Genomic DNA, 24,594 nt, shown 5'->3' on the forward strand with positions numbered 1-24,594 from the left:
GTAATTCATGTACTTTTTTTGGAAAGATCATGATCATGTTATAAGTTGGGATCTGGGAGTAGCTCTTTAGGATAACCAACATTCAAATGAATACAAACAATGGTCACTCACCTAAATACTTACCATATGTCAGAACTTCAAAAGTTTGTGTTAGTAACACTGTCGTAATGCTTTGGGTTCCATTAGCAAGTAATCATAACTGATATTTATAGAATGCCTTAAAGACTCATTTTATTGCTTCATTGTGATTTTCTATTCAGAACTGATATTTATTTTTTATCACCTAACATGCATCGTGGATTAACCTTTAGAGGGATACCTAATCATTCTAATATGTAGTTGGTGTTTTTGCATGGACAAAGCTAATGACACAAGTAAGGAGTTCAAGAGGAAAGTCTAGAGAGACAATATGGCAATATAGTTTGACCTGTTTTATGGTTCTTATTGATGAGAATATCATAAAACCATGGTCTTCTCTATTATTAAATTGATTTTGGCTTCTGATACTAACTTGGTTTTTTTCCTTTCAGGTTTTAATGGAAATTGGATACAAATTATTATTATTATTATAATAGTTAAAGTTAATTTGGATTTGTAACGATTTGAAATTTTAATTTGTAATATTTTATATTTTCATGTGACTATTAACTTCTAAGTTGTATACTATTCGGTTAATTCTTTGTAACTACAACCGTAGTATTCTAAACTAGATTGTTTATGACAGAACTTAAAAAGATTGTTTTCTCATACAGAGTTAAAAATTTACAAATCAAGCTTGGAGTCCTTGGCTTATCTAGAAGGTAGTAGTCATATTTCCTTCCGGCTAATCTTAATTTAATGAAGAAAATGTGTCAAACAATTTTGTTATTCAATAATATATGATTTGACGGTCTATTTGCTAAATTTATTAAATATAGTTATTTGTGGGAATTTTTTTGTCATTTGATTGAATATAGCTAGTTATTTATTTGTATGGCATACTTATATTAAATCTTAAAATAAGTAACAAATATGTTATCTAAATTGAGAGGGTGAAACTAAGAAACAATATTTTGTCATTTGATTGGATTTAGTAAGCTGTACTATAAACTGAGGATGAAACTATAAACATTTGCAAATTGAAAATGATGTACAAAATGGGGTATTCCGACTAGTACAGCACATACTAGCTACCAAGTACTAGAATCTATACCCCAAATGTATAAATTTTAAAATCGTGACATGGATGGAAAGAAAAGGAGAGGAATACAAATTGTCCTACAAAATAATCAAAAATAGGGTTTTAGATGAGATTGGTCATTTAACTTCACATCTAAATCTAATATTTCGAGTAACTAACATTCCACAAACATATTTCAAATACTAATACTAATTTATAATAAAAATCTAAAAAGAAACAACAATCATAATTCAGAAAAGTACAAAATAAATAAATTAACATATAGCTAGGTTGAAGAAGTTGAATCTCAAACTCAATCCTATTATTAAAAACAAGGTGATATCAAACTCTCAACGCAAACAATTGGATACTTGTCATAGTCACCTGGTGAATTATGAACACTCTTGTCTTGAAACTTAATATACTTAATAGTACCAATCCTTGGATCATGAACAATCATCTTGACATATCCATCTTCTGAAGATTCAAACAACACTTGACCATCCTCAAACATATAGACTGCGTTGAACAATTCATTTGACCTACTAGGCTCTCCCTTGTATGAAACATTGAACAATTTAGTCCAAGATTCTTTATTTCCATATTCCTTCATAATCCAAACATCATGACCCGAAATGATGCACAAGCAATCTCTCAACACACACAAATTCAAGAAATTCACATTTACCTCTCCATAATCAGGCATCAGCAACTTTTGATAAGACTCGGTGCCTAAATCAAGAGATACAATAAAGCATGGACTTTTCCGCCAACATTTAGAGGCCAACCAATTAATCGTGCCACTCACAAATATTCCTGGAACTGTATTTCCAATCATACTATCAAAAGGGAACTCTTGTATATTTCTCCAAAAATTGGTACCCATAGTATTAATCTTCACTACAGCTTTCTCAAGCAAATCACCACTACTATTATGCACCGTGAAGCATAAAACAGCAACCACTTTATAATTATCAATAACAAAATCATACCCGAAGCCATATGAGATGCGAGACAAGTTAGGGTAATGTGACTGGGGCAATTCCTTGACTTTTCTAAGGGAAGGATTCCACAGTATAACAACCAAGGAATCATCAATGGAGAATTCATGAGCAAGACAAAGGATGCCATTGCAAGAACCGACAAATACATGAGGTGGACAATTAGATCGGTAGGAAGGATACTTGAGCTGTGTTACATTGATGCACACGGTGGGTTTTTTTTTGTTTTTTTTACTATTTTTATTTTTTGAACGGCAAGAAGTATTGGTGAAAATGCATTGGAGGGGGCAAGAAGCAATCGTGCCCCTGGGGTGGCAACAGCGGCGTATAAAGTGGAGGCGGCATGTGGTTGACATGCTAAGATGCTTCTTTGCGAATCTAGGATCAGATATTAGAGAATTCCACGACTTACAAACACATCGAAATTGAAGAAGGTATTTCACGGGTAACCTACAGAGGATTTCTTCTTCCACGAGGTTATATGGAAGAGTGGGAGCATCATTGACGGCAGATGTTTCATCGATCATTGATATTATGAATGAAGGTATGTTTTGTTTTGGATAAACAAACAAAGAAGCACTAAGATATATAAAAAGAAGAATTAAAAAAACATCATACCAAGGTAGGTTAGTGGAAGAGTAGAAGTTGAGTTGAAATCAGAGAGTTACAACCATTCCAACCCACAGTCAGTACTCGCAATCTAGTACCATCAGCGGCGGCTATATACATATATATAGTAATAATGAATTAGGGTTGTTTTGTTTTGTTTTGTTTTTAACTACTAGTGTTGTGTTGCGTTGGTTGGACTAGGGTTGTTCAAAAATTCAGTGCACTCAACCAAAAAGTAGTTCGAACTGCACTGAACCATATTTTAAACTGAACCATTCAATACAATTTTGAACTGAACCACTTTTAATAAACAGTTACAATTCAATTTATAACTAGTTCAGAACCAGTTTCAATCTATGAACTGTTTTTTATTTTTTAATTTTTTTCGAAAACACAAAAATCGGCCGAAACTCAAAAAATCGGCCGAAAACTCAAGAAATCGGCCGAAAACCCCAAAAATCACCCGAAAACTCAAAAATTGCCTGAAAATCCAAAAATCGGCCGAAACCCCAAAAAGCACCCGAAAACTCAAAAATCGGCCGAAAACCCAAAAATCGGCCGAAAACTCAAGAAATCGGCCGAAAACCCAAATATTGGCCGAAAACCCAAAAAACGGCCGAAAAATCAAAAAATCAGCCGAAAAACCTAAAATCGGCCGAAAACACAAAAAATCGGTTGAAACCCCAAAAAATCCACCGAACGCCGATTTTTGTGTTTTCGGCTGATTTATGGATTTTCGGATGTTTTTTGAGTTTTTCGGCCGAATTCGGTTTTCGGAAGATTTATGGATTTTCGGATGTTTTTTGGCCGATTTTAGGTTTTTCGCCCGGTTTTTTGTTTTCACCCGATTTATGGATTTTCGGATGTTTTTTGGGGTTTTTGGCCAATTTTAGGTTTTTCGCCAAATTTTTTGTTTTCGACCGATTTATGGATTTTCTGGTGTTTTTTGGGTTTTCGGCCGACTCGGCCGATTTTTGAGTTTTCGGCCGGTTTTTGAGTTTTCAGCCGATTTTTGGGTTTTCGACCGATTTTTTGAGTTTTCGGCCAATTTTAAGATTTTCGGGTGTTTTTTGGGTTTTCGGCCGATTTTACGATTTTCGGGTGTTTTTATGGTTTTCGGCCGATTTTCAATTTTTCAGCCGATTTATTGTATTTTCGGCCGATTTTAGGTTTTTATAGGAAATCCGTGTTTTTTTAATACAAAAAATTGGTTTAAAACTGGTTTTATTGAAAAACTGGTTTTAAACTAGTTAAATGAAACTAAACCAGTTTAAAGATGTAAACTGGTTCTAAACTGGTTCTGAACTGAACTGAAACTGGTTTGAGAAATAAACTGGTTTTTATAAAAAGTGGTTCAGTTAATAAACTGAACCATATAAATGGTTCAGTTCAGGGCAGTTCATGAACCATGAACACCCCTACGTTGGACATAACCAAATCTAGTACTCCCTTGGCACCAAATAGACTAGTGCACGATTTTAATCACTAATATATTTAATTCTCAATTAGTAAAAAAAAATAGGTATTTTGGTCCAATTCAAAAAGTGCACCTTGCCAATTTAGACTCAACTAGGGTCTTGGGTCTAAATTAGCAATTGCCATATATATATATGGGGGGCGCGTGTTTAGACCCTAGTTGGGTCTAAATTAGCAAGGTGCACCTTTTGAGTTGGACCAAAATACCTTTTTTTTTTAAACAATAGAGCAATTGGGGCATGTATGTAATTTGCATCATCAAAACGCGCGCCCCCCATGTCTTCTCGCGCCCCCCATGCAACAAACAACAACCATAACATTTTTTAAATTTCTTCCAAATTTCGACCTCATTTTACGTGCGAATCAAACGCCGATTTCAAAAACTAATACCAGAAACCTTTGTAAAATTGAAAAACGATCAATATCCATATAAGGAACGTTGAGTTTCGTTGAGTATTGAGGGAGATCGAACCGGGTCAAAAAACTGGGTCGCACGACCAGTTTCTGCATAATCAATAATCAATAGTCATCCATCAATCCCTGATATTCTAGAATTTTATTATAATATATATTTTAACTTATTTAATTTTGAATATAATCTGAAATTAATAATTTTATTTTTAATGTAGAAATTGTAGTGTTATGAATAATAATTAAAGAAAAAATGACAAAATTAATATATTATTAATTTTAAATTAAAGAAATTAAATATTAGATAGTTCACACTTAATTTTTTTTTTTAAAATGGGGTGCAGATGGTGAACCAACTACAACACCCAAGATAGATAAATAAATAAAGAAATACAAAAAGATAGTTCACACTTAATTGATTTTCTCACGTTCACATTAGAACATCTCCAATAAGGGTATCAAAGAAAGTTTCATTGGTTAATGATTCGTATGTATCTTATATTTTTTATCATTGGAGTTTCATGACGTGACATAGAGATATCAAAATTGATGATACGGTACCTTATTTAAGGTATTGTATCATCAATTTAAGTTGAAAAAATAAATATAGAAGGATCATTTGTTAATAATGTATGATATTCAAAGTGGTATCACCATTTTTATCAACAAAAAAAAGTGGTATCACCATTGGAGCAAAATATGTATGAATTACATAAGTATTAGTATATGGCATTGTAGAGACTACTTGTTAGTAATGTATAATACCAAAAGTAGTATCAGCATTGGAGATGCTCTTAGGTAAATATGACTATAATCATGCATTTAAATATCAAATAAACACAACAACTATATGCTCATCAATATCAATATATCTTATAATATCTCTCTCATTTTTTTCACGTATTAAATATGACTTTTTTTATATATGTATAATTAAATATGATTCTTTAAATGATACATGTCATACAAGATTGAATATTATATATGATTTAAATAAAAAAATTTGTTTTTTACAAGATTTAAATACAAAGTTATTTTATTATGTATCTATTATAATTATTTTATTTTTGACGAAACCCTGTTATATTATGTATTTTTTTTTATAATATTTATGCATCTATTATTTATCAAATTAGTTATTATATTTAGATGTCCACAAATTTTAGATCAACTAACAGAAATGTTAAAATTACTAGGTCGGACGTCATTTCATCTATCCACAAAAAAAAAAAATAAACACATAAAATTTTGCAGTAGTATATTATTTTATCAAAATAAAAATTACTTATTGCTTATTTGTTTTGTTTCTCACTTGTTTTCGTATTGTTTTAATTTTTTTACACACGTGCATAAAAATAAAAGACATTGTTGAAAACATACGAGTATTAAAAATTATTATATGTCAAACTCTTAATGTACTCTTTCCGTTCCTCCGTTCCATTTCATAATAAGAAATTACCTTATTAGAATGATTGAATAATTGATGTATTTGGTTTATAATATATATCAAATGATCAATTATTCAACCATAAAGGTTTTCTTAAAACTAACAAACAAAGTATATTATAAAAATAATCTCAGGTGTAAATAATTGTGATGGTGGTTCTGCAAGTACACAGAATCGAAACATGTAATAAAGTGATAAGTTATCGTTCTCTACAGGGATTGTGCAAAAGTTACAAGTTTCACCACCAGGTTAATCTGGTTCGAGGATCAGTTCTGACATCAAGTGGTTCCAACCCCGTTCCGATCTCAGTTGCGGGTGATCGAATCGTAATCCTCCCTACCAAATTCATCGTTAATCACCACTGGGCCAACTCATTATTTGCGTAATAAATAATAATTATTATTTTTAATAAATAATAGAAGAAAGTTGTTCCAAGTCTCGTGCTTTTCAAAAACGCCGTCCCTAAAATACTAGGTTCTTTTCTTTCTTGGTTGATTCTTTTTTTCCTACCACTAAAGGCGGTTTCCCGTAATACAATGGGCAACATCAACATATAATACACTGCACCCGACCCACAAAAAACATCCCCAAATACTGAGCGAGAGGGATAACTGTTTTCCCGCCTTGGGGTCACGTTTTAGAAATGCTCTGTTTTGTACGAGTGAGTTTTTTTTATTTTGTTTATTTATTTTACTTATAGATTAGGTCTTGTCTTCAAAAAAAAAAAAGATTAGGTCCTTTTAAGTCAAAAAAAATAAAATTAGATCCTTTAAGTTTTATATTTATATCAGATTATGTCTTTTATATTTTATGTTTGTATTAGATAGATAATTTAAATTTTTTAAATTACAAAAATGTCATTTAAGTTTTACGATTGTTACATAAAAGTTCTTTAAGTTACCAAAAAAATAATTATGGTAGCCTTAAGCTATACTCTGTTTGGTAAAATTAATTTGTAAGCTAGCTTAGAGTTGAAAAGCTAGTAGAACAAAATTAAAGTGTTTGAATTAAAAAAAAAAAAAAATTAAAGTGTTTGACAAATTTAACTGTTGTAAGTACAAAATGAGCGAAAGACAAACAAACAATAAAAACGCTTTAACGCTTTAATGTTTTTTTTTTACAAGAAAAAAAAACAACATTAAAGCGTTAGATTTAACGAATCAAATTTTTACAAAATTCACCGTTAGATTTAAAGTTTATATCATACGTATAGATCATCTATGTTAAGTTTAACAAAATCTAAAATCGTTTGATATGTTATTGAGATCGATCAAGATTAACAGTATTGAATAAAAACACATAAACCGTTAACCTTGATCGATCGCAATAACATATTAAACGATTTTAGATTTTTGTTAAACTTAACATAGATGATCTATATGATGTAAACTTTAAATCTAACGGTGGTTTTGTAAAAATTGGAGTCGATTAACATTACTCAAATGTTACACCGGTGTAATTTGATCCCCCCTCATATATATAGAGGTTTGTTAATTTACACCCACTTAAAAATAGGTGGGTGTAAATTAGCAATGCACACATTTTCACTTTGAACAAAAAAACCTTTGACTTAGTTATTTTACACTTGAAAATTGATGGTTATTTAGGTAAATTTTATTAAATGTTATTTGTTAATTATAAATATATGCAACCTAGATAAACAGCCTAGGAAATCACAAAAATACAACAATTAACAACCTGATGAATTACCTTAATTTTTACAAGTGGGTGTACATAGTTTAATTAAAGTTACAAAACTAACTCTCAATTCACAACTTTTAAATATTAAAGATAAATGATATTTTAGTACAAATAAAAAATGTGCACATTGCTAATTTACACCTTAATGTTTTTAGGTGAGTGTATATATATATATATATATATATATATATATATATATATATATATATATATATATATATATATATATATATATATATGGCATTTGCTAATTTAGACCCTAGTTGGGTCTAAATTAGCAAGGTGCACCTTTTCACTTGGACCAAAATACCCATTTTTTTTATTTTTGAAACAATAGAGCAACCGGGACATATATGTAATTTGCATCATCAGAACGCGCGCCCCCATGACTTCTCGCGCCTCCCATGCAACAACAACAACCATAACATTTTTTAAATTTCTTCCAAATTTTGACCTTATTTTACGTGCGAATCAAACGCCGATTTCGAAAACTAATACCGGAAAACTTTTTAAAATTGAAAAACGATCAAAATTCATATAAGGAACGTCGAGTTTCGTTGAGTATTGAGGGAGATCGAACCAGGTCAAAATACCGGGTCGTGCGACCCGTTTCTGCAGAAAATGGATTAAGAAGATGATGAACAGTGCGCGTCGCCCATGCCCACTCTCACTGGCGGCGCATGCGGCCTCAGGGTGGCTCCATTTTTTTTATTTTTTTCTAATAAAATAGTAGATAATATTCTGGAAATTTTGATATATTTTGTGAAATTTTTGGAGACCTGAAACTATTTTTAGTTAATTAAATGAGATAAAAAGATAATTAAAACTATTATAATTCCGTAAAAAATTTCCAAAATTTTATGTAAAGTGCTGTGAATTATTTAGAACCCTCTTGTGTACCTCACTCTCGCTAGTTCAAGTCATGAAATTATTTTCACAAATCTCGCTGATTAAACTATTTAACAATAATAATGATTTTACAGAGTTGTACTCTGAAACCAATTTATTTTATTTGTTTCTAATAAAATATTAGATAATATTCTGGAACTTTTGGTATATTAGATATATTTATTTTACAGTTATCCCTCTCGCTCAGTATATAAGCGGGAAAATAGTAGTAATCTCTCTCTCTCCTTCTTCTTCTTCTTCTTCTTCTTCTTCTTCTTTGCTTTGAGAATGATAATTTCAGTTTCTTTGTGCAGATACATTGCTCATCGCTTACAATTTGTGTTCCTCCGATTCAAATCAAACTCAAGCAATCTAGGTAAAACTCAAATTTCAACTCTCAATTTCTTTGATTCAATTTGTTAGTAGTAGATCTGATTAGAAATTTCAACTTTCAATTTCTTGAATCTTGATGCTTCAACTTGTTACGGGATTGTGTATTTTGGAGTATGAATATGAATGGTTTAGTCTAATCCCTTTCCTAATTGAACTTTTGATATGCTAATTGCATTTCAACTTTCAATAAAATGATCACTCAAGCAATGTAGGTAAAACTCAAATTTCAACTCTCAATTTCTTGATGCTTCAACTTGTTAGTAGTAGATCTGATTAGAAATTTCAACTTTCAATTTCTTGAATCTTGATGCTTCAACTTGTTACGGGATTGTGTATTTTGGAGTATGAATATGAATGGTTTAGTCTAATCCCTTTCCTAATTGAACTTTTAATATGCTAATTGCTTTTCAACTTTCAATAAAATGATCACTCAAGTAATCTAGGTAAAACTCAAATTTCAACTCTCAATTTCATGATGCTTCAACTTGTTACTGGATTGTGTATTTTTGAGTATGAATGGTTTAGTCTAATCCCTTTCCTAATTGAACTTTGATAAAAATGGTGATACCACTTTGAATATCATACATTATTAACAAATGATCCTTCTATATTTATTTTTTCAACTTAAATTGATGATACAATACCTTAAATAAGGTACCGTATCATCAATTTTGATATCTCTATGTCACGTCATGAAACTCCAATGATAAAAAATATAAGATACATACGAATCATTAACCAATGAAACTTTCTTTGATACCCTTATTGGAGATGTTCTAATGTGAACGTGAGAAAATCAATTAAGTGTGAACTATCTTTTTGTATTTCTTTATTTATTTATCTATCTTGGGTGTTGTAGTTGGTTCACCATCTGCACCCCATTTTTAAAAAAAAAATTAAGTGTGAACTATCTAATATTTAATTTCTTTAATTTAAAATTAATAATATATTAATTTTGTCATTTTTTCTTTAATTATTATTCATAACACTACAATTTCTACATTAAAAATAAAATTATTAATTTCAGATTATATTCAAAATTAAATAAGTTAAAATATATATTATAATAAAATTCTAGAATATCAGGGATTGATGATGACTATTGATTATTGTCCCCATAATTCTCCTCCTATGTAGTATAAAATTAAAAAAAGCACAATCATTATATTATAATTATAATTATAATTATAATTATAATTATAATTATTATTATGTTTTGTTACCTAATTTTCCTATTTATTTAGGATTGAGTCTATCTATTCCTTTAAATAGGGATTAAAGTTTAGTCTTTTGTATCAAGTTACTATATCAATCTATTATCAAGTTAGGTGTGTAGTTTCAACTGTGCAGTCTGTGCGTGCTTTAGGGAAAAAATGAAGATCCCTCCAAAACCACCAGGTTATGCTTTTGTTGAGGTATGCCTAGATTTCACTTTGTAAGGATGTGAAGGCGTATGCATAATCTCATAGAAGGTTGATAGGGCTAAGGCGGATGCATTTGGATCGGCTGTTGCTTCTGGTTTGATTTGTGGAGATGGCATTTGGTCGCTTCCTAGCTCCTTTCTTGCTCTTGGTGGTGTGCAGCCACCTATTTGCATGAAATTCTTGTCTAGAGCAGCAAATGTAAAGGTTGATACCTTCTTAGGATCTTGAATTATTATGTTGCTCATTTTTATTACAGTTGGACTATGCATAATCTCATGTTCACCTGTCATCAAACTCTTACTAAACTTATTGTCTTATTGTTTTTTATTTCTGCTACCATGGAAGGGCTGAACATCAATGATACGGAAAGAACTGGTCATACCAACGGTGGTTCTGCAACATTATTACCTGAGGAGTTGCTTGATTGTTGTCTTGTCGGGAAACTGTTGGTTAACAAACCTGTCCGATTTGGTGCTTTCCAGGACAGACTCGCTATCCTTTGGCAACCTGGACAAGGAGTTGACATCATACCCATCAAATATAACAAGTTTATGTTCCAATTCTTCCATCCATGGGACATGGAAAGAATCTATCAAGGTGGACATGGCTGTTCGGAAATCATATGCCGATCTTGAGGAATGTACAATTTGGTGGAGATCCCGCCAAGATGCCGATGGATTCGATTGAAATCTGGTGCCAAGTTCATCATCTGCCATTCGGTTTCATGAGCGAACCCATGGGCAGGCTAGTTGGTAACCATATCGGTAAGTATGTCAAGTACGACGATCTCAACAATTGTGGATCATGGAGGAAGTACATGAGAATTCCAGTGGCGATCAACATCAACGAACCACTGAAGAAGAGTCTGGTTAGCTGGAACTGTCGGGGTTTAGGTTCCCGAGTACAGTTCCTAATTTAAAATACCTAGCCTGAACCTATAAACTGGATGCTGGATGTTTAGTAGTGTAAACCTAACATATTGGATTGGCTAGTTATTGTCTAATGGTGATATTTGTGTTTACCGGAGATTTGTGTCTTATGCATTTGTGTGTGCGTCTAAATATATATTATTTTATTTCTCAATCATCCAATTATGTTCTATGTATATATACTAGTATAATCTTTTTGATTTTATGTAATGTTCCATAATTGAATTAGTGAATGAATATCATTCAAGTCATTGACTATTTCTTGTGTCACAAGTAATAACAGTATGTATACAGCCTAATAGTTGATATTAATACAATATGGCCATAAGATGCCAACTAAAATTGATTCCAAAGTTTTTTTTTTCCTTACATTATAGGGAGACCAAATGTGCATTTAAATCTAAAAAAATTTAAAACTCCTATTTCAAATTTTCACTAGCAGATTTTAGTGTTTATGTGCATTACTGACACATCATAAGATTTGAGTAGACCTGCAGACATTTTTTTTACCAATAGTTCCATTGACATTTCAAAGCTTGAATTATGAAAAAAGGAAGATGAAAGTTGAAACTAATACATAATATATATAAGTAAGGAATAAAGATAGTTAAAAAGAATAAAACATATAACTAAGGAATCAAAGTTCAAATATGAAAAAGGACAAAAGAAACACGCGTCTTGAGAAAACAATAGAGGAAGGGGAAAGAATTTTAATAAATTTTGTATTTGATTCAAATGTTTGGAGGGAAGAGATAGCTTATACCAGTCAAGAGTAAAGCATAAAGTGATGAAGAATTGTTTGATCAGATTTAGTGTGTGTTGAGTTCACCGAATATACGATCCATAACACCGCAATGTAGATTCGAAGCTACATATTGATACTTTAACCGGATGTACGTATCATATTTACTCCTCTCACCTCTCATATCAGATAAAATTTAAGAGCTCCAACATTGGCTAATCAACATTAACATATGCATTCTTCAAAAAAAAAAAAAAAAAACCCTTAACATGTGCAGTAACTCACACATAGGAGGGTAACATTAGAGTTAATTAATATTGTTAATTACCTTTCTTATCATTGAGAAGCTAACTAAAAAAGTCATCACATGCTTTAATGTGCAAAATATATTATATATAGTATATCTGTTAAGATATGTATATAAAATTCAATAGTTCAAGGGGATAGTAGTGACTATCCAATAACAGCGGAGATAAAATAAATAATTGTACAAATTTTTTTGTCAAAAAGAATAGAAATGAGCAACATGATATTAATTAAAATTCAAGATCCTAAGAAGGCATCAACCTTTACATTTGCTGCTCTAGACAAGAATTTCATACAAATAGGTGGCTTCACACCACCAAGAGCAAGAAAAGAGCTAGGAAGTGACCAAATGCCATCTCCACAAATCAAACCAGAAGCAACAGCCGATCCAAATGCATCCGCCTTAGCCCTATCAACCTTCTGCCAAACAAACAATATCAAGCATCCAACACACATATCAATAGCAAAATAGCTTCCAATGTAGAAAGGTATAGCCATAGCCATAGGAACAGGAATAAACTTTGCATATTTCTCTCCGGCCAAATCGCGAACAAGATTAATAATCATTGCCCCAGCAAAAAACACGCAGCAAAGTACAAGACAGTTTTTCGGAAGAGCGGAGACACCATCCACGCCTAGTATAGCTATGTTGCAATAAACAAGTGCATAAGGAGCAGGGTACTCTGAACCAGGTTGACCAAGAGTACCGAAAGCATGGTAGAATAGCCAGAAAACACATGGTGATATAACACATCCCATAGCAGTTCCAATAACTTGGCTGACAAACATGGATTTCGGGGAAGCCAATGTCATGTAACCCGTTTTAAAGTCCTGCATAAGGTCTGAAGCTGTTGAAACAATGTTCATCAGGACACCACATGCTGCTAAACCCGCTATGACACCGCCGTTCGCTGCGCCTGCCCAAGCACAAATAATGAAGATGGCTAATTTTCCGTAGGTGGATGCAAGGGACCAATCTGTCAGTCCACAACCATAAGCATTGCAAAAGGCTAGTGCCGGTCCAAAGACGTAAATGCAAAGTATGTGATACCACTTTAGCTGGTGGAAAATGTAAGGGATGGTGATGGTTGATATTATTGCAATTATGACATAGCCCGAGATAGCAAACCAGGAGGGTATTTGATCTTTGAGGAACATCTCGGTTCTGCGCTTGTCATCGAACGAAAGTGTAAGTGAGAGATCTTGGGAGGGTGCTACACTGCTGTGTTTAAATTTGGTTATACAAACTGTAAAGAGTGCGGCCAAGAACTTTGACAAAATTGTATAGACCATCACCAAGAATCATTGCTATGGCTATGAAAACTTTGTAGCCTTGAAGACCATGTAAACTGCTTTGTTTGAGATCGGAAGGGTACCAATCTCCTTTTTTATCTTCGATGAGAGGCCACATGACACCCCAAGAAAGAATTCCACCAATGAGTAGTGATATATTGATTATATATGGACATATCATCCCGACTCCGACATAGGTAGCTGAAAAATCAAAATAGAACTTTCTTTGATAGGCTTCTAGACCAAATGTTGGGAAGCTTGAAAATCCACAAGAATCACCAGAAGTGAAAAACCATTGGAAGAAACCCCACAAGAAACTAAAGGAGAAGAACTTTCCAAGTGCTTGTACTTGCTTCTTTGCTAGTTTGGCACCTTCTGTTGTATGGAAACTGTTGATAAGAGTAGCTGTTGCAGTACCACTTGGATATGTCAATCTGAAGTCAACAATCATAATCTTTCGGAGTGGAACCACGGAGAATATACCAAGAAAACTGACAACAAATAGAAACGCAATCATCCATCCTAAACCAGGAATCTTAACATCCATCATGACACCGGCGGCACCACTTTGTTTTGCAATAGTTGGACTCATTGCAAACAAGTAACTACCAAAGCCGCCGCTAAATGCAATGCCACTTGCAGCAACAACACAAGTCTGAATAACAGTATTCTCCTGTCTTGTAAACGGTTGATTAAGCAAACCCGATTTCTCAAGCACTTTAGTCCATGTCTTGACAAAGAAGAAACCTAACAATCCGGCCGAAACATTGAGAGAAGGAATAATACCGGTTGTAAGATTAAGCTTCATCACGATGAACGTGAAAAGCACCGATAACATGAAACTGACGATTATAGCCCTAACCGTAATCTGTTTCTGCCATGTTGGCACAGATTTTCCTTCAAACCCTTTTTCAATGGAAGCCTCCTCCTCCTCCTCCAGTTTTTCTTCCTCCTTAACCATCACCACTGTTTCGTTGTTGAGTTTGTTGGGATTTTAGATGAAAGATTGGAGAATTTATTGATAATGACTTAACAGTGATACTCACTTGATATTTATAAGCAAATAAGTAGGTTGTTTAAATTGTAACTTAATAATCCCTTCTTTATAGAGATAAACCAACAAACTTCATATATCTTATCTTTTTATTATAACTTAATACTCCGTATGCATTATCGTTTCAACAAACTAAATTTATGTATATCTTTAGATCAAAAAATAATAATTTATGTGTATATATCTTATCTTTTTCACCGTAGACCCGAAAAAAAAAAAAATTATGTATATCTTTTTATTTGGTACTTGTTATATCTTATCTTTTTAAATCTAATTTTTAAAATTGCTTAAGTTATTTATTACTGCTTTACTATCTTTTATTATGTGTAGAATAAGAAGGGAAACAGTACAGAGTTCTGATTATCCTAAGTTGTGAGTGTTAGACAATTGGGAGGGAGGGAGAGAGCCAAGCTCTCGAATTGGTTGTGTATTTGTGTCTTGTTATTCAGTGTAATTTCCAATAATTATAATTATTGTAATGCGTCAACGTGTAATATTCTGGTTTTGAATCATTCTCCAGAATTCTTATCGATAAAGTAATCGTATTGTGAAATCTGTTTCTGTTCTCCGCCGATTTCAATCATCTAACTACATCACTAAATTAAACTTCCACACCCTCCTTACCTTAGCATGAAAATCTTCATTCCAGCTAATTTTCTTTCCATTGTCAACAGAGCCATACAAGAGAGAGTCTGACTTGTCCCCTTGAAGAATGCCTGGCAAAACACTCTGCAGCACAATATATAATTTCAGAACAAAATAGAAATTTAAAGTGAGAAGAAAGATTCATGGTTACAAACAATTAGTCAAATTTCAAGTATAAGAAGATCCATCACATTACTCAGGTTAAACTATTTAGCATAAAACTTTCTATAGGGTAAGGCTTCATAATAAATCTTTTTTTTAACAAGGAAACCAATCTATGTTTATTATTTAATTAATTAATAGAAAACAAATAAGACATCATGAACATTTATGCTGTTTAGCGCCAATGCTGATATAATAACAGATGGTTAATTATGTTTGGTGAAATGCTTGATGAATACAAGGTATTGCAACTCATTAATCATCCAACTAACATCATAAACCACGATTTTGACCTCATTAACAAAGATTTCAGTTGTTCAAATATACATGATAGCTATTAACCATCTAAATTGTGTTAAAATATGCATGATTTCAGGGGTGTTCAAATATATATGATATCTATTAACAATGGTTTGTGTTCAGATATACACCTAAAAATTGTGGTTAAATGGTTAATGACATTCGTGGTTCATTGTTTTTAGTGAATGATTAATGAGTGGCAACACCTAATTACATCCATCGAGAATAATTAACCATGTATTTTAACTGCATTGATCGTCCAAATTGTTGTCATTTTGTGTCAAAACAACACAGCTCTTAAGTGATGATCCATGTACTTAAACTGCAATAAGTATTAAAAGTGTGTGCTTTAAATAAAATACACTAATTCTTTATGCCATTATGTATACATATATAAACTACCGAGTTGTTAATTGTCATGATCCATTGCAAAAGCATAGGCTCTTAAGTGATGACACATGAATAGGTATGTCTATAGCATTTCTAAGATGCACCATCATGCAAAAGCATGTTTGCCTTATAATTCACAGGCTAACTTTGTTCAAATATGAAACTTCATAGCACAATAATGGTGGCAACAAACAATGATTGGACTCTGGAGAGTGGAGACCATTTGGCCATAGAGACTCTAATACCATGTTATCTAACGAATAAACTACACCAAAAAGGAAAGGCATAGATAAAATCACCAAATAGTCACCAAAAAGGAAAGGAAAGGCATAGACAACTGAACATACAACAGTACAATAAATGACCACACTCTCACAAAAAAGAGCAAGTTAGATATAGGTAAATTTGTGCTTTACTACACACCTGAGCTACCACTCTGTGACCCCTGTAGTCGATTATTGCCATAGCAAGATTATAAAGTCCAGGGACATCAGCTTCCTGGTAAGCCTTGGTGCCCTTCAAATCATTGTTTGCTGAAGCATATGTTGCTTGCTCATTCTCAGCCAGCTGAGCTTCAGGAGAAACGTCTGGAGTGGTTTCTGTGCTATTAACATCTTCCAAACTTGAACCGTCAGTTTTGCCGCCATTGGGAACCGGACTGTCCCCATGAGGTCGAATATGAGAAGCTTTATCAGAAGAACTTTGCAAAGTGCCTGTGCAGCATGTTTTTGAATTGCCATCCCCGTGTTTCTTCGACAGCTTCTCGAGGTCAGCATCAATAGCAAAACTAAGAAAATATTGTTGTGCACGTACCTATTGTCAAAAGTACAGTGCAAGTCAAAAAGCATTCCTAGTTCAAAGGAAAACTCGTGTTGGGAAGAAGAAGCAATATTATATATATACCAACAAAGCATGAGATTTGAAAACAACATTCTAAAAGGATTTCTAAACACAAATGATATTTCATCACAATACAATGGTGTCTTTCGCCAAAACAATGTATCATACTAGGAACAGTCAAGTCATTAAGACATGGATAGATCCTTCACAAGGAAAAATGCTGGGCCAAATAAAGAATATTTTCAATACCTCCCAATCCCAAAGAAGAGAAATGTAATATGCAACTTCCTATATAGATAAATTTTTAAAAACTTCAAAACAATAAAATATCAAAACGCAGGAAAAACTGTTTAGAAATATAAGAAAATAAAGATTCAAGAACACATTTAACAAATTGCTTAATCTGTAATTAAATCAGTTAAAGACAACTAACATGTGAAAGCATTCTGGATCGGTTGGATTTATTGGAGGAATACAGCCACTGATCACTCCAACAGCACCATTAATGGCTGCGTCAACAAAGTCCGATGTCACTTTATAAAGTGCCCTATCACGCAAGATCCTGCAGTAACGAAATCACCCAAGAGGATAATGAAGGGTACCGAATCATTATCATCAGATAAACTATAGAACGTGCATACTTCTGAAGTTATCAATCTATGAATGAGAGAAAATGAAGGTACCTCTCCTGTGGAGTTGTATGAGAAAATTCTCGACAGGATTGCAGCTCCTCATTCCAGTCTCTTTGCATGCCAATTGGCTCACTTCCATATAGAAGAGTCAAGGAATTTTCAGCCCTGGCAGCATCACGTTTGTGGTCTGCCAACACATCAAGCTATATTACAAAATACATCAAGCCAGCCTAAGGTTCAAATATAAGAAACCAGCAAGGTTCTCATAATGCGAAGCTACTACGGAGTTGACTTCAAAAACATATACAAGCATAAAAAACAACGATAACATGCCGGAGCTTCGGTCCTGCAACACAAGGTTGCCTTTGTGTTTGGTCGAAAACCAAGTAGGCTATTTTTTATCTAGATCATTTTTAATAATTTAGGTATGAGTTTTTCTTGGTCTTCTTCAAAGTCCTTAAGTGGCAAATCTATTGGTTTTCTTCTCATGTACTATTTCAACTTTCTCTCTAATGCATGCATCCTTAATCTTATCTCCTCTTGTATGTTCACTCATTCATTGCAACATTTCCAATTCTATAGCATTCAAATTCATCTTATGCTCTTGCTAGCATTAATTATATAAAACTAACTAAAAACAACCGCATTTCTCAATTATCCTTCATCAACAGAATAAATTTTCAGATCCATTCGAAAAAGCTATTGTATGGGATGAAATCTTCAAAAAATGATTCCATCTTGTTATAAACAAAAAAGTTGTTGAAATTTATTCGTCGCACAATTATCTGGTCATAGCATTACAATTAGATCTGATAAAAGATATATTTTTCATTAAAAATTTACCATTACAAATGACAAATAAGGAAAATAAACAACCTAACAATAAATGTGAAAAAAGCAGTGATAGGACTGATAGCATCCAAATCCTGGAGCAGAAACTATTATGAAATAAAAATAGAACATGAATATTGATGACATAAAATCTCAGAGGCTGAGCTTACCAGGAATCGGGTGCAAGCCAAGCCAAGAATTAGGTGGCAACAAAGACTGGACGTTTTCAAAAGGATGGGCAGAAGCCCTGCCCTCCAATATTTCACGGAATGCTTCAAAATTGAACAGTGCAACATAAGTTTGCGTTATAAAGGTAAAAATATGAAAGATTTAAGCACGAGACAATTACTTTACAATTACACTTTACTACCTTTTTTGAACCTGGGGCTAATCTTCTGCAAGAGCGTAACAAGAGTTGTTGCTTCTGAAGTAGCTTTACTTGGCCTTGGATCAAGAGTGTTTGCCGAGCTCGAGTTGACATAAAACATTTTTGTACTTCCCGTAATAGAATATTTATTTCCCTCAAGAGTTACCACATCCAAATAAATCAAATCTCCAACAAGCCTGCAAACCAGAGAGCATCCTTAACAAATACATAAATCTAAACAAAGCCATGAAATAATATTAACTGAAGAGGGTATTTCTTGAGTTAGCTTCGATAGCTTGGAGGGGGATTGAATGACGAAAACACTATGCTCTCTACACATTTAACATCCTTCAATGGGGATGATAATAAATTACCTAATGAACCAGAGATGTCCTCCATATAACCAAGCCCATCAAGCTCAGGAACTTCAGGTTTTGCGGTATCTAATATTTAAGCAAATACATAAGCAGACTAGTAACTAAAAATATTTCAGAAAAAGGTTACAAATCAGCAAATTAATATAGAAGAATTCCATAAAGGGTAGGAAAACTATCGCATACCTGCTGAATTTGCAGCTTTATTTTGTGCTATCTCATTCTGTAGAGCAAGTGAAGTTGATAGTGAAGCATGGAGGTTAGAAAGGGAAAGCAATTCTCTTGTACGGTGAACATGAGCCCTTATAGATCTATCATCATAAAATGCTGCAAAAGACAGTTTATAATACATCATTACATTAAAAAACACTAACTTCTAAAACATCATCTTATGCAGAAGCGAACATTCTTACCAGGAACCATTTCCAAGGAGCAACCACCAGTAGTAATATCAGCTACCTCAGAAATTTCATTATAGTCTTCCATATGGTGAGGGGATCCATCCTTTGTCAGAAGTAGTAAGTCATAGCATGTAATAAAACATGTCTCTGGAGCGTCAAGAAGGAACTGTCTTATATCCATCACAGAATCTCCTGGATTCAACTGTAAAACAATTGAACATCTTAGAAAATGATTTCCATCAAGTATAATCAAAATATGGCAGAGATGTAAATTTGATATGATGAATAGTTCAAACAGTCAAAATGCAAAATTCAAACAAATTTTACAACACCAAGAATACATGTTAATATATTGATATCTGACAAGATCATCTAAGAAACTCTTAACTCTCGGTTTCTTAATGTGAATTTATCAATAGCTTCATGATGAGGCTCACCTGATGCTCAAGTTTATCTCCAGTTTGTGTTTTGACAGAAACAGGGTATAGTTGAAGATCACCTGCACCATCAAGATGTGAAAGAAATTAGCTATCAAGTGAAATGGAATTCTATCATATCACAATTAAAATTAAATTACCACTTTTTATAGACATTAATAACCACAACTGGAAAAATGTGTGCTGCATAGTATAAAATACATGCAAACCTACACAATCACCTAATGATAGGGGATCGGTTCTTGGTGTGATGGTCTCTCTTATGAAGTTGGTAAGAACTAATTTACCATAAAAAATTACATTGTTACTATTGGTATTTCTTTTAGCAAAAAAAAAAGACCAGCTAGATTTACAAAAATGACCCAGCCAGCATGTGATTAAAATTTATGAGATTCTAAAATTTCAAACAGACTCAATTATGCAATAACTGATATTGATTTTGGAGTTGCGAATCATCTGTTATATGGTTGGTAATAATTTGTTTTATGTTTTTGGTAGATTTATGGTTGGGAATATTATCCTCCGGTGAAATTGACATTAAAAATAGCATAAATTGTTTCCTACAGTCAAAAGAAAAAATGAGCTGCCGAAGAGTTTGTCAAAATTAGGTTTTAATTACTGTATGACAAGTTCAGTAACAATAAAATATTCTATGAGGTGCACTCAATTCATCTAATTTTAGATTCATTTTTGTCAAATGTTGCAGAACCTTCTAATATCTACTACAGCAAAGTATGAACTAATAATGTGTTCTCAAAGTAACAAACACTCAAGCAAACCCGAAGGGTAGTCAATCTACATTTGGGCATCAAAAATCAGTTTTGAAACTTTCCGACAAACATTGGGATCGTGGTTTAAATCATGATTACAGTCATGATTGCAATTATGTTGCGATCGCCAAAATTTACGAAAATCAAATGCTGATATAGCCAGAATTCCGGTCAAAATTGGTTGTGAAAACTTCCGAAACCACAATTGCCAACACAATCCACAAATTAACACCGTTAAAAATACACTTAAATAAGGTATGCACTTTTATGATAATTTATATGGAAAATAAATGCAAATTAGTTGGTACCGATACTTTTCCAAACATTCAGGCATTTCCTTAATATATTCATTTTTTTTGGCCGTTAGCGCATTTGAAATCAAGACGTTAAGCACATGTTTTGTCTTAATCTACCCTACCGCCAATACACCACAAACAAACGTATTTCATGCAAAACAAAACAAAAGTACACGAACCAGATTCACCTTGATTTGGTTGGTTCCCTTCAGTTGCTGCTTCATTCTCCTTCACCTCTGACTTCACACTTGTTGCTTCACCCGCTGCTGCAACTTCCACAGCATCGGTATTAGCAGACTCTGGAACAGCTTCCACGTGATCGTTTGCCGGAACATCAGGTTGGACAGCCGCTTCTGTACCACCTGATAGAGCAGCAGCGGCGGCGACAGCAGCAGCCGTATGTGATCCTTTTCTGTTCCTCCCCTTGTTCGATTTCCCAGCCATTTTCTCCCTCTATAATAAACACACATACAAAATCAATATATTAAATACATTAGTATAAACATTTTACAATATTCACAAACAATCAAAACCCATCTCACAAAAATAAAAATCAATGATATTTAACCAACTTTAAAAGTTTGTAAACCATCATAAACCTAAAAATTAACTCTTGACAGTTGATACCATATAACTAACTAATAACATCATCTATCAAATGATTAAATATGAAACCAATAGAAACACCAACTAAACCCTAAAATACCAAGAAAAAAAGGAAAAAATAATCACTTTTAAGGATAATTAATTAAAATCAATACTCATAGTAATAAAAAAAAATATCAGTAATCATTGAAATCCAAACTAAAAATAAAAACTTAAAAGTAATATTTCACACGTAACAAAACAAACCTATATGAATCAAAAAATCGATTAAAACAAATAAAAATCATTATCAGCTTAGTAATATCCGCACAAAAATTCACAGGATAAATTAACCGAAAAAAATATTAAAAAAATATGACGAATTATAACGAAAGATGAAGAGAATTAAGAAAGAAGAATGGTTTTTTTGATTACCAGAGAGAATTGGAGTTGAAGAAAATGTAGGTTTACAGAAGAAAAAGCATAGAAAAGTGTAAAAAGAAGGGTTTTAGAAAGAACGCTTGAGGAGTGAGTGAGGTTTGAGAGTAATGAAAAGAAGTGGCTGTGAGAGGCGGCTTCTTTGTTGCTGTTTTCACGTGAGAATCACAATTGTGTGAAGTAATGATTTGGAAAACCCATAATTACTATGTGGGCTTGGGCCTTATATTTTTTTTTCTTTGTTTTGGGTTTAACTATTTTTAGGCCCAATGTATTTCCGAAACATATCTTGCTCCAAAAAAATTAACTTTGACATAAAACTTATTTTCCTCTCTTATTTTATATGGTCCCCCATTAATATTCTTTTAATTTCAATCGTTTAATAAAATAAATCATTTTCGTCCATTTTATGTGGTCCCCTTAATTTTTTTTTTAATTTCAATTGTTTAACAAAACAAATCCTATGGATAAAATTGACAAATGAGATGAGGATGATTAAAAATATTGATTATCGATGAAGATGGTGTATATTCGAATAAAACTTCCAATGTACCCTATGAGGAAGTATTTTGTAATATACCATAATTTTTGTTATATGAACATTTACCCAAGTTATGCATGAGTCGGGATCAAAACCTTATATTGTATTTTTTTTATTGTTACATATTAGAATTAATTAGACCCGCACCGCACGGGTCAAAGTTCTAATGTATCCAAAAAGGTGATTGCTCTTCTCTCTTGTGTTGCACACTGAGATAAAATATATATGTCTTTCGATAGAACTTTACACTACCAGAAGATATGGGAGGATTTTGAGTCATTTAGTGCCAATATGACTAAGTTATGGGGAGCGTTATAAGGTTTAAAATTAGGCTATAGCAAATGATAGAAGAACATTGAGTTTATAATAGTTTCTTAGAACATGGTTGTAATAGACTTATGGTGCAAAATTCGATCTTCTAACCTGCTTGCTAGGGTTGTAGCACTTGCTTCCGACCCGTAGCAAAACCAAGAATTTGTATCTTTGAATTTTTGCACACTTTGACTTTTGTGATAGTTCTGTGACATTTCGACAATGCTCATGCTTGGTTGACAAACTAAAAACTGGATGATTGGAAACAAGCCTAGCATATGATTTATTCCTTTTTTTTTATCGATTTTCCACTTTCCCAACATTAAGGGATGCTCTCTAGTCTGTACTACTATTAAATAAATCTTGGACTTCAAGATACCATAATATGCACCAAATACACTATTTTCTTCAAATCCTCTTGATTTATTCCTAATTAACCAAAAAAAAAGTAAACTATTCTGATAAACTTTAATAAAAGTTTAATTTATTTATTTAATATTAAAAACAATGCATATTTGCATGTCATCACTTGCACTTCCCAATTTCTATTTCTATTGAATATTATGATACTCTAAATTGTGTTATTGTATCCAATTTCTTAAAGTAAGTATTTTCTAAAAAAAAGGGAATTCAATGTTGATTATACATGAATTTATTATTTTTTGGAAGCTTTTTGAATTTAATGTAAAATAAGTAAAATTAAAATTTAAACTGTTTTGTGTAGTTTTGAGTCTAGTGTGAGCATAATAATGCCCTTAATTGTGAGTAAGATTACTCGCTTATGTGAATTAGAGTCTACTAGTGTGACTTTGCATATGGCAAATCGTTATGGCAAACATTCAGACCAAATCTTCAAAGATATTTTGATTGACATAGATGAGATACTATTCCTGCTGATTTTTATGGAACCAATATTGATGAGGAGGATGAAGTTCCACTCACTGTTGGAATACCTTTTTGCTACGGCAGGGAATGTGATCAAGGTAAAACATGTTGTTTGTTTCATGGATAACAAATTTATTTCAAGGAATGTGAATTTAGGAACCTTTAATTCCTATGTTTGTTTCAAGTTTTCATAAATTCCTTGAATTACAAATTACACATGAATTTTCCACTTTTTATTCTCATATAAAAGGGTGGGTGGGAATCTTACATTCCCATGGGAATAAGATGTAACCACTCATAACTCCCCACTCTCCCATTACTTTTAACTCATTTATTTTTAATTTTAAAATTTTAATTTAATTTATTTTAAAAATGTTTCAATGAACTTTATTCATTCACCAAACACTTTGATAGGAATAATATCCCTAGTAATAGTATTACAAGGAATAATATTCCAAGGATTATAATTTTCATCACCCAAACAAACACACCCATGATGGGATCATCTCCTTTAACACAGGCAATTAAAAGGTTGAATTCGAAATGATGGAACTT

General features: G+C 32.6%; 2 protein-coding genes and 1 pseudogene across 6 annotated transcripts; all 3 read right to left on the bottom strand.

The window, feature by feature from the left end:
* Nucleotides 1-1,299: 1,299 nt before the first annotated feature.
* On the bottom strand, nt 1,300-3,160 carry LOC123900075 (F-box/kelch-repeat protein At3g23880-like). The gene has a single exon (XM_045951380.1). The coding sequence runs from the start codon at nt 2,685-2,687 to the stop codon at nt 1,485-1,487; it is 1,203 nt and encodes a 400-aa protein (XP_045807336.1). The 5' UTR covers nt 2,688-3,160; the 3' UTR covers nt 1,300-1,484.
* A 9,414-nt stretch (nt 3,161-12,574) lies between these two features.
* Nucleotides 12,575-15,545, bottom strand: LOC123900077 (annotated as a pseudogene).
* Nucleotides 14,758-22,446, bottom strand: LOC123900086 (clustered mitochondria protein-like). Of its 5 annotated transcripts, none has more exons than XR_006805800.1 (7): nt 21,467-21,603; nt 19,004-19,197; nt 18,804-18,905; nt 17,854-17,989; nt 17,604-17,732; nt 16,754-17,143; nt 14,758-15,562 (listed from the first exon to the last, which is right to left on the bottom strand). XR_006805800.1 is itself a non-coding variant. In XM_045951422.1 (7 exons), the coding sequence occupies exons 2-7, from the start codon at nt 21,720-21,722 to the stop codon at nt 19,181-19,183; spliced, it is 744 nt and encodes a 247-aa protein (XP_045807378.1). In that variant the 5' UTR covers nt 21,723-21,731; nt 22,299-22,446; the 3' UTR covers nt 19,043-19,180. The 5 variants fall into 5 exon arrangements, 3 of the variants coding, with proteins under 3 accessions (XP_045807378.1, XP_045807368.1, XP_045807361.1); XR_006805799.1 differs by lacking the exon at nt 21,467-21,603 and adding an exon at nt 19,375-19,443 and having other exon boundaries at nt 14,759-15,562; XM_045951422.1 differs by lacking the exons at nt 14,758-15,562; nt 16,754-17,143; nt 17,604-17,732; nt 17,854-17,989; nt 18,804-18,905 and adding exons at nt 19,375-19,443; nt 19,561-19,701; nt 19,788-19,977; nt 20,213-20,274; nt 22,299-22,446 and having other exon boundaries at nt 19,043-19,197; nt 21,458-21,731.
* Between the last annotated feature and the right edge of the window lie 2,148 nt (nt 22,447-24,594).

This window comes from Trifolium pratense, linkage group LG1, assembly GCF_020283565.1.
Source record: "Trifolium pratense cultivar HEN17-A07 linkage group LG1, ARS_RC_1.1, whole genome shotgun sequence".
NCBI classification, from domain to species: Eukaryota; Viridiplantae; Streptophyta; class Magnoliopsida; order Fabales; family Fabaceae; genus Trifolium; species Trifolium pratense.

Coding starts and splice junctions, on each gene's coding strand:
- LOC123900075 (XM_045951380.1), bottom strand. CDS start 2,687: ATGATCGATGAAACATCTGCCGTCAATGATGCTCCCACTCTTCCATAT.
- LOC123900086 (XM_045951405.1), bottom strand. CDS start 21,722: ATGGCTGGGAAATCGAACAAGGGGAGGAACAGAAAAGGATCACATACG. Junction 20,275..21,457: donor ACCAAATCAAGGTGAATCTG/GTTCGTGTACTT, acceptor TTGATGGTGCAG/GTGATCTTCAACTATACCCT. Junction 19,702..19,787: donor CTCCTTGGAAATGGTTCCTG/GTAAGAATGTTC, acceptor TGTCTTTTGCAG/CATTTTATGATGATAGATCT.